General features: G+C 38.7%; 1 protein-coding gene across 5 annotated transcripts in view; it reads right to left on the minus strand.

Annotated features, from left to right (window-relative positions):
- NRG3 (neuregulin 3) overlaps window positions 1–14,845 on the minus strand; it is a 1,229,096-nt gene that overhangs the window by 313,139 nt on the left and 901,112 nt on the right. For all 5 annotated transcript variants that reach the window (XM_018042558.1, XM_018042557.1, XM_018042554.1 and 2 more), the window contains exon 3: window positions 2,102–2,175. In XM_018042558.1, coding sequence (XP_017898047.1) covers window positions 2,102–2,175 — 74 coding nt within the window. The remainder of the gene's footprint in view (window positions 1–2,101; window positions 2,176–14,845) is intronic.

Genomic DNA, 14,845 nt, shown 5'->3' on the forward strand with positions numbered 1-14,845 from the left:
GAGTGATAGAAGCATCAAGAGGAGGGAGTGAAGAGGAAAAGTTAAAATCTTATAAAACCTCCTGCTCCTTCTGCCTCTGTAACTCAGCTTGCTCCTTGCAAAGTCCGGATCACATAGGCCATGTAGTCTCAGAAAGTGGGGACTCACAATGCTAGGAATTAGGCCGTATCTCACTCACCCTTGTCCTGCTCTTTGCAATCGCCCAACCCCTGCAAACCCGCTCAATCATGCCTGTCCATGTATAAAAAACTCTGTAACCCCTTTGTTCGGAGCTCAGAGCTTGGAGGCTTAACTCCTCTGGGCCCACCGGCATAAAAAACCTGAATTCTCCAACTCTGAGTGCCGTGCTTGGTTTCTCAAGTCCTGGTTTCTTCAACACATACAGTGCTCTCATTCGCAACATTTGCAGTGATGGACTATTATGTTTAATAGAATGGCAAAGGTGTTATTAGATTGTATAAAGAAAGGTTATTTTATCTATTTTGTTCTGCATGCAAGCCCTGCTCCAGTACCCTGTACCAAACAGGTATTCTACAGCTATATAGGAAAAGAAAAAAGGAAGGAAGAGAGGGAGGGAGGAAGACAGGGAGCACAGGTAAGAAAGAAAATAATAAAAAGAAGAAAGGAAAAAGGAAAATAAAAGGGAAGGAAAGAGAAGGGAAGAATAAGGAAGAAGGAAAGAGAGAAAAAAAAGGGAAACTAAGTACATCAAAGTGAATAAAAAGAAAATGAAATCAACAAACCCATTCTTCTTTTTATGCTTTCTAATGCAGCAAATACATGTCTCCAGCCACAATCATACCCTTTAGACATCAGCTGAGCAAGTGGCTAAAACTACAAGATAGAAAAGACACCACATACTCCAGTAACTGTCCCCTACCTGGGAAACTCCTAGAGACCAGAGCCTCACATTTCAGAGAACAGAGATCAACCATGGCCAGCTTGGTTACTGGCTTTTAAGCAGTAAACTTTTCTTTATGAGAGCTAAATTTGCTAAGAAAAGAATAGTTAATGCTGTATGGTGGCAGCTTGCCTTGTCAAGATAAAACACAAGCAAATTGAATTACACGAAAATTTTCTTTAAAAAAATATTCTGTTTACTCAGGGAAACGTACTTAAAAATTCAGGGTGGGGGGGGCAATAAAAATAAGCACTTGGAAAAGTGTTGAAGGATGGCTTAACATGTTCATTATACAGCAACCTGCACATTCACAGACAGGGTGACCACTGGCTGCCATCAATACATGGTATTTTGCTAAAGTTTATGTTATTCATGTTTGGTATTCAGGAAACCAAAACATTGCTTTTACAATCTGAAAATGCTGTCATTATCTTCACTGAACTAAACTGCTGATTCAATAAAAGTCCCTTTCTTAGTGGTGATTCAACTGTAGCAGTCACTGAAAGATCAGATTATTTACAGATAAAGGATAAATTTCACATTTGACTAGAACTGAGCATATTCGTATAGAACATTATTTTTTACTCCACAGAGACAGAAATAAATGGCAATATTTCTTAGCAGCAAATTGTCTTCTTTCATGAACGGAAAAAAAAAATTTGTTGTTGGTACTGTAATCGCTGATATGCGAATAGGGTTGCTAAAAAAAGGATTTTCACAGTTAGTCTGAAAACTTCTTATTTAATTTTATATGTATATTTCCTTACATTAGGAAAGGTTAAAGTTAATAGGGTTTAATGTTTTCACAAATTACCAACCAGAAGGTAAGAAGCAGTATGACATAACAGTTCTCTTAACACTCTTTTAGATAAATAATACGGTCTTTGATGTTTCTATATCCTTGTTTTCATAATAGGGTGGCAGGAAGGGAGCCTGAAAGCTAAGGGAGCAGGAGTTTTTGCAGTTCCCATGGGAGGATAGCAGTGGAGATGAATCTGGAAACCAGGCTCCATCCCCGGAGAAGACCTGCACCTCAGCAGAGATAGTTCTGAACAGACCTTGAAGGTGAACGCCTGTCCCCAGCTCCCACCCTCGGCAGCATTTGGAGACACAAAACTGAGGTCCGGTGGTCAGTGAGTTAGCAACTGTGACTCCGAGCTTTATATTGTGTTAGAGACAGAAGAAAAATGCATGACCTACTTGGATCCGATAAGATGGAATCAGTTTTCGGCAGAAATTGATCACAACGGACTCCTTGGTAGCCTTCTTTGCACCTGAGAAAAGGGATAAATGACAAACATACGCATGTGGTTGTGAAAGGTTCGAGATTTCAATGAGCAAAATAGCCACCAATTACATCACCATGAGAACAGTACATTCATGCTTTTGTGATGCTCGGCTCAATCTAACATTGACAGATGGATTCTAGAGTCTTATGTCTGTGGGGGAGAAAAAACAACAGCAGCACCACCTTTCTTTTGTAGTTTTATAGGTAATATCTAGTGAACAAACAACTGCAATTTAAGATGCCCCTCATGGTTTATGAATAATTGTTATCCTCATACTATAATTCTGCAGTTTTCTTTATGCAACATACTGGTCTCTAAAAGACTGCAAATGCTCTTTCAGAAAGCATCATATTACAAGTGTCATTTTTCTAATAAAAATCATTTTCTAACATAATTGATCAAACATTATCGGTAGATCTAGCCTACTGTTCATTCTCCTCATGTTTTCCTAGTTTGTTCATTTGCTAATTTTACTTTTATTTTTTACTTAGCAATTTTTCCAGTCAGTGCCACCTAACTGCTGGGCCAGAAATAACAGCGTTTATTTCAGATCTGGCCAAATAGGAAAAGTATCTATCTCTACATGAAAGGTCTCTGCGTTTTCTCTAAACTCACATTTTTCTCTCCTCATTTTTCTCTTTTATATTCAGCAAACAAGTGCACGCTTCCTGCAAGGCGTTGTCCAGGGAAACTTTCCTAAGGCAGGTGCAATTTGGAGGTGAGATATTTACCTGAAAGCCGTTGCAGTGAGGCATGTCTAGGCAGCCCTGCCTGTCCACGGTCTTTGCTCAATCAAGGCTGGTTGGCCGTCTCAGAATAGTATTGGCTCATCAGCTGACAGTTCAAGGAACAATGCAGCTGAGGCCCCACTCGCCTGCCTCTGAACAATTGGTGTAAGCAAGGAGGCGGCATTTAGTGCACATGCTTGAAGCTTAATCTGTCATGCCCAAGTTAAGCAGATAGGCATCCATTGGTGCTCCTGGGATGAATCTGTCCTACTTACTGAGGAGGAAATTGTGCTGCTGGCATAAAAAGCAGATTTAAAAAACAATCCTCTGGTTGTTAGAGATCTATGAAATCGACAAAAGAATTCAAAGAGACCATTCTGTCAGAGACAGGAGCCGTGGATTCTTTCTCTAGAATACGCTTTGTTTTCTGAGCGTAATAAACTATTAGATAAGGTCTATGGCAGTTGGAGCTATCACAGTGAAAGGCACCCAGGTAATTTTCCCACCTTTCACTGTGAGCTAAAGTGGAATAAAGGTAATGAGGCAGGCTCTCTTTAGCACCTTTTCAAACCTGACACACTGGAGTGTGTTTGGTAATTTTCCCTATAGACTGAGAACAAAGACTTCTGATACGTGGACACTTCAAATACCCAACAGGCTATGAAGAGAATTTGTTTAAGCAGACACATATTTTCATAAACTTTAAGAAATTCATTTACTGCACTTGAAATTAAGCAGGCATATTACTGATTCGATAATTGTACAAAGTCAGAAAATACTTAAGATGGAAGCACATTTGTGATGAAAAAATAAATTTCTGTTCTCTGAAGCTGCCTTAACATCATCATCTTTATTCAGAATTACTTGATCCACAGTGTTTTAATTCTAATTTTCCTTAATGATGAGTTAGGTGCTAGGTGCTTGCATGCATTCACTTCTGAGGACTTTATTTCCAACATATGTGGGAGATTTTAAGCACACTTCACTCTTTGTATCTTAATTTAATACGACAATGGTATCCTAGGGAGATTGCTGCTTTTAAGGGGAAGTGCTTTTGTTTTGTTTTGCTTTATAAGGAGTATTTGTGTGAGGAAAAGAAAATAAGGAAAGATGTTTGAGACTGTTCTAGTCTTCAACTGGTTTGCTGTGGCTTTGAGCCCACTCTGAAGTGCTCAGGCCTCATGGGTTACCATGAAAATTGGACAGTGCATGGCTTCACCCTGCCTTCCTATCAGCCTGCTGTAGATAATAAGGTGTGATGAGATTGAAGTAGCCTGGCTCAAGTTCGGAAACCCACTAAGGGCTGTGTGACTAGGTAGAGGAAAGCTCTGCTCCTTTGTTAAGGTGGCGATGTATCCCTGCTAATTGGTCCTGGGTTTTAAGAAATAACAAATTAAAGTTTCCACTTAAAAATCACGCATGTCACCTTGATAAGTTCAAATCCATCCAAATGTGAAGACAAAATATGCCTAGCTGGTAAAGTCAGTGAGGTGGATTGAATTTATGACACTATTAAACACATAAAGCAAAGGAAAAAAGTCTTACGATGCACCTCTATTGAATAGATTGAGTTTGGCAGACCTTCTGACAGTGTGATAAACAGTGTATCTTTTCAAGAAATATCAGGGCATGTTTGTTGTGGTTTGTGTTAGTTGCAGGGAGGGGTGAATTTTGAGACTGCTTTTTAAGATTTTTGCTCTCTTGAGAGATACAGGTATAAGAACAAAAGAAATTCATATAATAGAAGTTCTTTCTGCTTGTTCATCTTAGTAAAGCATGATGGAATTAATAAAATTTTAAAAGTACATATGTAATCTTTAATGGTAAATACATTTTTTTAAGCACATATCTTGCTTTAATCAGGTTGAAAAGTGGAAGTGAAGGTTGCTCAGTCGTAATCAGGTTAATACTCTATCATTTTTCTACTATGCATTGGTTCAAAGCTCCACTGAATTCATTCACTCTTGTTCTCTGAATTTATTTATCCCTGGAAAGCCTTGCATCATGATAGCAATTTTATTAAAATATATCAACGTTCCCTGGTGTTCTTACACATAAGCCTTTTTTTTTTCTTCCTACAGCTAGATGGCCAAAAAGTAGGCTCAGAATAGGAAATACAGCCACAGTGGATAAACAGGTGTGTAAAGAAAATGGGAAGAGTCTTACTGTCAGCAGAATAACCACAGTGTAAACTCAATCTCCCCTGGAGAAAGAAATGGCAATCCACCCCAGTATTCCCACCTAGGAAATCCCATGAACAGAGGAGCCTGGCAGGCTACAGCCTATGGGGTTACAAAAGAGTTGGACAAGACTTAGCAACCAAACAACAATGAAAACCCTGAATAGGGGAGACTGGCTCCTGGCAATGAAGTGACAGAAAGAAATCGCAGATTCTGAGCCAGGCTTAAAATGTCAGCAAAGTATCTCTCCTGGTGAGTTTTGGGGCCAGGCCCCTCACTTTCTACAGTGATAGGGCCAGTTGTATGGTTTCAAACGCAGACTTCACTTTCCTATTCAATACATCCTTCTAGTTTGGCCCTCATCCCCCTCCCACTTATTCAGCTGTATCTATAATAACAAGCCACCCGTTCTATTCATTTCCTTCTTATACACAGTCCCTGAAGAAAAGCCCAGCTTTAGAGAAAAGCTTTAAAAGGCAATCCTTGGACAAAGGAGAAGAGAACAATACTGACAAAGATGAGAAATTACAATATGCATGCTTGTCAGCTAGAAGCAAATACTTGATTTGTCTTGGGTGTTAAAACAGATGCAATGAACCTAGCACTCAACCTGGGTGCAGAAAACCCTCCGCAAAGAGATTTTTTTTTAATGTTTAGCTCAATTGCTGATGTTCCCACAAGAATGGGCATTCTTTGGCCAGCAAAAAGTGGTTACCTCGGCCATCAGCCCACATGGCTAACTTCAGACCATGCCCATCTGTTTTGTTACAATACTCATGCCAGTTTATTTCCTTGAACTCTTTTCTGAATAGTAACTATTAGAACTAATAATAATAATGATTTCGAGTGAAAATGAAAGAACTCTCACTTGTGACCAACAACCTCGCTACATTTTCAGATTATTTTTCCATTTCTCTCACTTACTCCTGTCAGGAGAGCAAAGCAAAGTAAAACAAAAACAACACACAACTGTCCCATTGGGGAACGGTACTATCCATCCTCTGATTTCCTGGTCATTTACTTAGTAATGGGAGATGTGATCATTGCTTCACAGCCTTCTTCTCCACTCATACTCTGTCTTCACTGCCAGTCTCTGCTATCTACATGGATGGCTCAGCCAACATAAAACTTTCCATCACATCTTCCTCAATTATATCATAATGCTCAGCTGTTGAGTTTATAGCCTTGTTCTCTGTTTAGCATTTGCATGGGTGTACTTTACACAAAAACTGGAAAAGGTCAGTTTTCATTCCAATCCCTAAGAAAGGCAAAGCCAAAGAATGCTCAAACTACCACACAATTGCACTCATCTCACACGCTAGTAAAGTAATGCTCAAAATTCTCCAAGCCAGGCTTCAGCAATACATGTATCATGAAAAACATCTATTTCTGCTTTATTGACTATGCCAAAGGCTTTGTGTGGGTCACAATAAACTGTGGAAAATTCTGAAAGAGACAGGAATACCAGACCACATGACCTGCCTCTTGAGAAACCTATATGCAGGTCAGGAAGCAACAGTTAGAACTGGACATGGAACAACAGACTGGTTCCAAGTAGGAAAAGGAGTACGTCAAGGCTGTATGTTGTCACTCTGCTTATCTTCTATGCAGAGTACATCATGAGAAACGCTGGACTGGAAGAAACACAAGCTGGAATCAAGATTGCTGGGAGAAATATCAATAACCTCAGATAAGCAGATGACACCACCCTTACGGCAGAAAGTGAAGAGGAACTAAAAAGCCTCTTGATGAAAGTGAAAGAGGAGAGTGAAAAAGTTGGCTTAAAGCTCAACACTCAGAAAACAAAGATCATGGCATCTGATCCCATCACTTCATGGGAAATAGATGGGGAAACAGTGGAAACAGTGTCAGACTTTATTTTTTGGAGGCTCGAAAATCACTGCAGATGGTGATTGCAGCCATGAAATTAAAAGACATTTAATTTATGACCAACCTAGATAGCATATGGAAAAGCAGAGACATTACTTTGCCAACAAAGGTTCGTCTAGTCAAGGCTATTGTTTTTCAAGTGGTCATGTATGGATGTGAGAGTTGGACTGTGAAGAAGGCTGAGCACCAAAGAATCGATGCTTTCCTTGGACTGCAAGGAGATCCAACCAGTCCATCCTAAAGGAGATCAGTCCTGGGTGTTCTTTGGAAGGACTGATGCTAAAGCTGAAACTCCAGTACTTTGGCCACCTGATGCGAAGAGTTGACTCATTGGAAAAGACTCTGATGCTGGGAGGGATTGAGGGCAGGAGGACAAGGGGACGACAGAGGATGAGATGGCTGGATGGCATCACCGACTCGATGGACATGAGTTTGGCTGAACTCCGGGAGTTGGTGATGGGCAGGGAGGCCTGGCGTGTTGCAGTTCACAGGGTCGCAAAGAGTCAGACACGACTGAGCAACTGAACTGAACTTTACACAAAGCTACTATATTCCTGTTCCCCACTTTAAACCCTAGGAATGATACCAGGAAGGAATAAAATGAGCAAGCTCATGTGGTTATTATATTACATACATTCATTTCTGCCATTTTTATACCTAGAGACCTTCTACTGCACATATTTGCAAAAATCCATTTTACATAATTTACAAAGAGAAATGTATGAAGCTTAGAAATGTTTGCTTCAATTGTGGTATAGGGTCTGGTCTCTGCATGCATTTTAGAGAAATAATGCATGCTTCTTTCTTGGAAACTTGATTTAAACATAAAATTTCAATCAGCAGAAATCAATTAACTTCACAAGAGAAATGGTAGTGAACTGTATGGTTTGTTTCCTGACTGTGGCAACTTTTATTCATAGACAAAAATGGCAATTACTCTTTGATATTACAGGAAAGGAGTCACTTTGTCAGTGATACACAAGTCTGCCAATTTGTAGGGGCCTATTAAACGCTGATTTGACAAAAATAAAAAACACTCCCTCCAGGTGTTCTTCTTTATCTCCTGCCAATCCTCCTCAGCCTCAAAGTCAGCACTTGGTTAGGCAAAATGGAAAAATCATCAGGCATTTAAACTTTACATTTTAGATGCAGGGTAGTTTGGAGCTCAGCCTGGTTTTTAAATCTGGGATTGGCTATTTACTAGCTGCTTAGCCTTCCTCTACCTTCTTCCTTCTATCTGTAACATGGAGATAACAATAGAAGCTCCCTCCTAGAATTATTATTAGGAATAAATAATACTTGTTGTTTTGGTAAGCACTCAATGCGTGACAGTTTTTGTTTTAATATTCTGTGAATTTGAAATCATCATCCTAGCTATTCAAGTGAAGAAATGGAGGTTCACAAAGGTTAAGCCTCTTGTTTCAAAATCATACAGCCAGTAAGTCTTTGAACAAATTCAACTAGGGTTGACTTTAAAGTCCTTGTTTGATCTGTGGCACTTTCTGGCATTCTTCATGGAAATTGTATAGATACATAAACCATTGTTCATTCAGCTATCTTTCCCAAGATTAGTATTTAAAAATATGGTCCAAATATCATGAAAAGAAGCCATGATTCATGGTTAGAAATAAAGACCTAGGTTTAAACATTACTAGACAATTTCAAAATGTTCTTAAGCAAACCATGTCACAGAGGCTGGTTACTGATTTAAAGGCAAACCTCCTAAGCTTGGATTAATTTAATGGATATTCACCAGCTATGGATGGGAAAGCTCTATAATAGGAGTACCACTCTTAAAAATGACATTTCTTGATTGTGGACTGTTCTCAGTTTGAAAAAAAAAAAAAAGGCAAAAGCACAGAGGATACAGTTTGACCAAGGTGAGTAAACTGCCCAGCACTGAAGTAATGAGGAGTCCTGAAGTTAGAATCCCAAACTAGGTCTCTATCTGAATGCAGATGTGTGCTGGAAAGATTAGAAACTTCTCAAGGTAAGCATCTGCAGCCCAGAGCTATAGGCTCAACAATTACTTATGATGTTAGAACCCATTCTCTTCCCTGCCACTCACTGCTGAGGCTGAGATCTAGGTTTTGCTATGGAGAATATTGTGACACTGATTAAGGCGTAAGCTTTCTTTAGCTGAATTTAGAACTTAATTAAGTGCTCTTATTTAAAAAACACTAATTAAGACAGCAAGATATTTAAGTTAACCAAAATTGGAATTAAATTTACCTATAGTCTAGCTGTAGGTACTGTCTTTCTAAAATCCTTTGAACTATAAATGGAAGATTAGATTTGAATTCTTTTAAACTGTAGAACAACAGCTGTCTTTGAACTCATGAAGATCTTCTGAAGTGTTATCAACATATCACAAATTCCATGGCTGAGGCAATTTTTGCCTATGATGTCACTTATCTTACAACTATGATTATTCTTGCTAACGAAATTATACCTGCAATTTTAAAAATATATAAGGACTTTTTTTAAAAATTTCCCTTTAACCAAGTTTGGATTGTAAAGTGGATGGAGCCTATTATACAGAATGACATAAGTCAGAAAGAAAAACACCAATACAGTATACTAACATATATATATGGAATTTAGAAAGATGGTAATGATGACCCTATATGCAAGACAGCAAAAGAGACACAGATATAAAGAACAGACTTTTGGACTCTGTGGGAAAAGGTGAGGGTGGGAAGATTTGAGAGAATAGCATCGAAACACGTATATTACCATACATGAAATAGACCAGCCCAAGTTCGACACATGAAACAGGGCACTCAAAGCCAGTGCACTGGGATGGCCCTGAGGGCTGGGGTGGGGAGGGAGGTGGGAGGGGGCTTCAGGATGGGGAGCACATGTGCACCCATGGCTGATTCATGTCAGTGTATGGCAAAAACCACCACAATATTGTAATCAGCCTCCAATTAAAATAAATAAATTAACTGAAGATGATAAAGTAGATGGAGGCAAATTACTTCATCGTGAGACTGATATGATTTCAGAAGTAAATTTGAAAGCATCTGCTCAAATCTAGGAGGTGTGCTGCGTTCAGTTAATACTTGAGCCCTAAAGACAAAAAGGAAAAAAATGATTTCAAGTCTGATAAATTTTATATATATATATATATACACACACACACACACACATATATACATACATACATACATACATATATATATGTAAACCATGTGTGTTCTCAACTGCAAGTTCCTTTCAATCATGTGTAAATATTAGGTACCTGGTCCAGCAGTCACCCATACACTTCACTGGTCAATTTTAGAACCAGAGAGACAGAACCTGTTTACACTGTCATCTTACTCTCATATATGGCACATTCACTTTTGAACACTTTTGAGTTCTCATGTTAGTTTGAATAAATTTTTGGCTTTTATAGAAATTTCTGCCCCTATTTGGTCAAGAGCCTCACTTACCTTTGCTACCACATTAACAAAATTAAAACACATAGGATGGCATGAAGGTACTACTCAGATTAAAATACATAGCAGTATTATCCAGGGCAGCCATGTGGGCAAAATAAAGCCATTCTATCTAATTTAGCTTTGGCTTTACTGCATCTTAAAAAAAAAAAAAAAACTCTTTTTAGGGTAAAAGGGTAAATTAAGAAGTAATTTATTGGCCTTCTTGCAGGAAGACTTCCCAAATTCAATATCACATTAGAGGTAGTACAGTAATAGTTGCCTTTATCAAGAACAAAAGGGTTATGGGGTAATAGTGACAAGCAGAAGATGGATGGATTTTTGCTTTATCAATTCAAATTAACAAAATGCTATGCTATTAATTTCCTGTATACACAAAATCTATCATGACAAATGTGAGATTCTAGTTTTCAAGGGAGATAGCCTACTATGGTGGAAAAGGAATGTCCTGTGGATGCAGAAAGACTCCTATTGCTGCCACTGAGAGACATGACAGAGGTGGGTGATAGACCTCTCCATGGCGTCAGGGGCTCACCTCTAAGTGGAGTTATGAGTCTTGACTTAGTGTGTGTTCTGTACACATTGCATGGACCTAGATTGCCCTTCATCCTTATAAATATGCTTAATAGTAAGAAAATTTAGGTTCTAATATTAAATTCAGAGGAGAGTCATGCTCTCTTCCCCCACTTCCTTAATTCAAAGTTCCCATGACTGCCTTTGATATTTCTCAGCCAACACCAGACCAGGATTTACCGTTACATCTACTCCCTGTGGAGCTTCCCAGGTGGCTTAGATAGTCATGAATCTGCCTGCAATGTGGAAGACCTGGGTTCGATCCCTGGGTCAGGAAGATCCCGTGGAGAAGGAACTGGCAACCCACTCCAGTATTCGTGCCTGGAGAATCCCATGGACAGAGGAGCCTGGAGGGCTATAATCCATGGGGTCATAAAGAGTTGAACATGACTGAACAACTAGCTCACAGACTACTCCCTATGATCCCTCCTTCTTAAAATTTTCATGTAAGATGTCACCAGGGCTTGTCTGGTGGCTCAGACAGTAAAGAATCTGCCTGTAATGAGAACTGGGTTTGATCCCTGGGTCAGGAAGATCCTCTGGAGAAGGGAATGACTACCTACTCCAATATTCTTGGCTGGAGAATTCCATGGACAGAGGAGCCTGACAGGCTGTAGTCCATGGGGTCACAGGAGTCAGACAAGACTGAGCAGCTAATACTTTGATTTTCAATCTCACCAACATAGTGAGATTAGCCAATCACAGACTTTCTCTGATGTTCAAGGTTCAGCTGGTAGCAGATTCCTTCACTTTTCTCTCTCTACTCACTTGAAATTAGGAGAGCAATTGACTCACATGTTCAGGCTAGTCAATGGAAGAGAAGTGGCAATCATCCTTATCAGCTCACAGTTCAGCAAGAAATGTAAAACTGAGCCAGAATAAAACATTCTAAACTTACTATATTAGCCTGTTTGGGCTGCCATAACAAAGTATCATAGACTAGGTGGTTTAAACAATGGAAAAATCATTTTCTCACAGTTCTGGAGCCTAGAGATCCAAGATCAACGTGCCAGCAGGGCCTGGGTCTGGTGAGGGCTCTTTTCTTGGGTTGCAGATGGCTGCTTCTGCTACCTTGCATGGTGGAGAGAGCTTGACCTATCAATAGTTCCCCCTTGTCAATCTCTCTCTTCCTCTTCTTCTAAGGCTACCAATCCTATCAGAAGAGGACCCTACCTATATGGCTGCATTTAATCTTATTACCTCCTAAAGACCCTCTCTCCAGATCCAGTTACACTGATATTTAATGCTTGAATGTAATGAGTTTTCAGAAGACACAATTCGGTCCATGACAGTTACTAAGCTAGGTAATTTATATCTATAGCATAGCAAAGACCAGAATTTGGATTCTTCCATGTTTTAGAGTTTCCAGATAAAATATACAACACCCAGTTAAATCTGATATTCAAATAAACATTTTTTTGGCAATAGTGTGGCCCATGTATATACTTACACTAAAAATGCATTATTTTTATTTGACATTTCAATTTAACTGGGTGTCCTAAATTTATTCTCTAGACCTGGCAGTTGTATGTAGATGAACTTCCGATTAGTCAAAGAAGAAAGAACCATCAATAGGAACACCTAGATTAAAGTTAATGCATAATATTTTTGCTATCACTATAATTTGTTCTGATAAATTTAGCAATCTCTTGTTTTAAGTATAAGGAGCTTGGGGTTTTGTATTTATTTTTATCGACCAAGCAAGGAAGATAATGCGTTCATAGAGTCTGGAGGAGGCAAATTAAGGTTCTTAATTTGCTAGTTCTTCAATGGCCAAAACATTGAAAGGCTACTTTTAGAATGTGATGAACATCAAATGAAGCAATGTTGTTTGGCGATGTTAGGTACAGATTTGTGACTCAATTGTGTGGATCACTAGCTACCACTTTGCATAAATTCTGAATAAATTGTAAGAGCATCCTGGCCAGGAGCCCAAGTAAGACCAAAGGAAGAAGTACGGTCCATTCTTTCTCCTTATTTCTGCAATTCACTCTACTTAGGATCACTTTAATACTGAGGCACTCACATGCTGTTGAATTTGAAAGGCAGTGAATAGAGATGTGAAACATAGGGCAATGATACCTCCAGTCAAAGACACAACATAAGAAGAGACTCCTCTGGAGGACTGTGAGGTCCTTTCTGGAACTGAATGCTTTCAGGAGACAGTGAGTGAATATTATATCAACAAAAGATCAAACGGGCCAACCTTGTTTCTTGCCTGGATACTGTGGGTGATTCCCTGAAGCAAAGCAGTACACAGCTTGATAAGGCAGAGTGAAAAGGAAATAAATCTGAGAGATAAATCTTATTTAAAAGGCATCTTTATGATTGGCATTATAAAGGAGAGAAGGAACTCATTAGCAAATGAACTGATAAAACCATGCACAGCATGCTTCAAAAAGAAGTGGGAATAATTATTGCCTAAGAAAGGGGGCAAAATATCCACACAATGTCATTCACAAATCTGTTTGTAGACATCACAGAGCAAGCTGCAAAAAGTCCCACCGCTTTCAGATTTAATTAAGTGAAGAAAGCTAAAAAGAGACTCCTACAGTTCACATGCCTGGATCATAGAAAATTCTACATGAAACATGATTTAAAAAAAAAAAAGCCATTTTAGAAACCCCTAGAGTTTGCCAAACCCTCATTCAATAGCATAATTTTTCCTGTTTCTCGCAGGATATTGTACAATCCTCTAACAGGGTGCAGCATTTCTGCTGGCTAAAGGAAGTGGGCAGCTTTGATCAGAATTCACAATAATATATCTCCCTTGAGTGATAAATGATTTACTGCTGAGGATAAACGGATATAATCTTTCATTATGCATGACATTCATCAGCAACAAGGAAGCGTTGGACTGAATGGAAAGTGATTTCATATTAAAAGCCTCATGCAACTCAGACTGAGATGAAAGTGAGGTCTTGCCTTGAACAACAACAAAAAAAGGCACAGACTTGTAAGTTTAAATGGATGCTCAGTCAAATATAATCGTTACTGTAAGTCTAGAAATCTATTAGGAGGAAAGCAGGGAGATATGTGACTAGATCAACCCTCAGTTTTGCACAAAAAAGCCCCAATTTCTTAACCATACTATTCTACTTACTGAAATGTATCATTAAGTCTAACTTTGCTAACTGCAAATAATGACAGAACCAGGTAGAGAGGAGTGGGAAGAAATGGCGGGTTGTGTAAATGACTTAAATTTCCATCATTATGGAAAGTCAATGCATCATAACTAAAATAGATAAAGAAATAGGGGCTTAATATATTATTATTTAGAGATACAAAGTTAACAACTAGGAAAATGCCAAATATTAGTCGAATGAGAACAGGGAATTAGTGCAAAATGATAAGACCAAGGCTGGTGGCTTTTCATGATAAGCATACTTACATTTTTTTTGTTTGTTTATTGTGTGTGTGTGTGTATACACATGCATACTTACCTGATGAAGAAATTTAAGTATGGAAGTAGAGCAAATTATTTAATTTTAAAAATGATTCCAGTTCTTAGCTTCACTGGCTCCATAATCCAGTTCTTACATCACATCTTGATTTGATTTTCAATAACAAGAATTTCCCTAATACTATAGCATATCTTAGAAACAAAAAGATATAACATAAAAGGCAATGTGTAAAGATGAGAAGGCAAGACTGGGAGAAATGCTCAAAAAAGACACATCTGATACAGAAGGGCTATCCAAAATCTACAAACGAAGCTTAAAATTCTATATAAGAAAACAAACAACTCAATTAAAAAACAGACCAAGACCTGAAAAGACATGTCGCCAAAGAAAATATACGGAGGGAAAATAATCATATGAAACAATGATCCACATTCAGA

Source organism: Capra hircus, chromosome 28, assembly GCF_001704415.2.
Source record: "Capra hircus breed San Clemente chromosome 28, ASM170441v1, whole genome shotgun sequence".
Lineage (NCBI taxonomy): Eukaryota > Metazoa > Chordata > Mammalia > Artiodactyla > Bovidae > Capra > Capra hircus.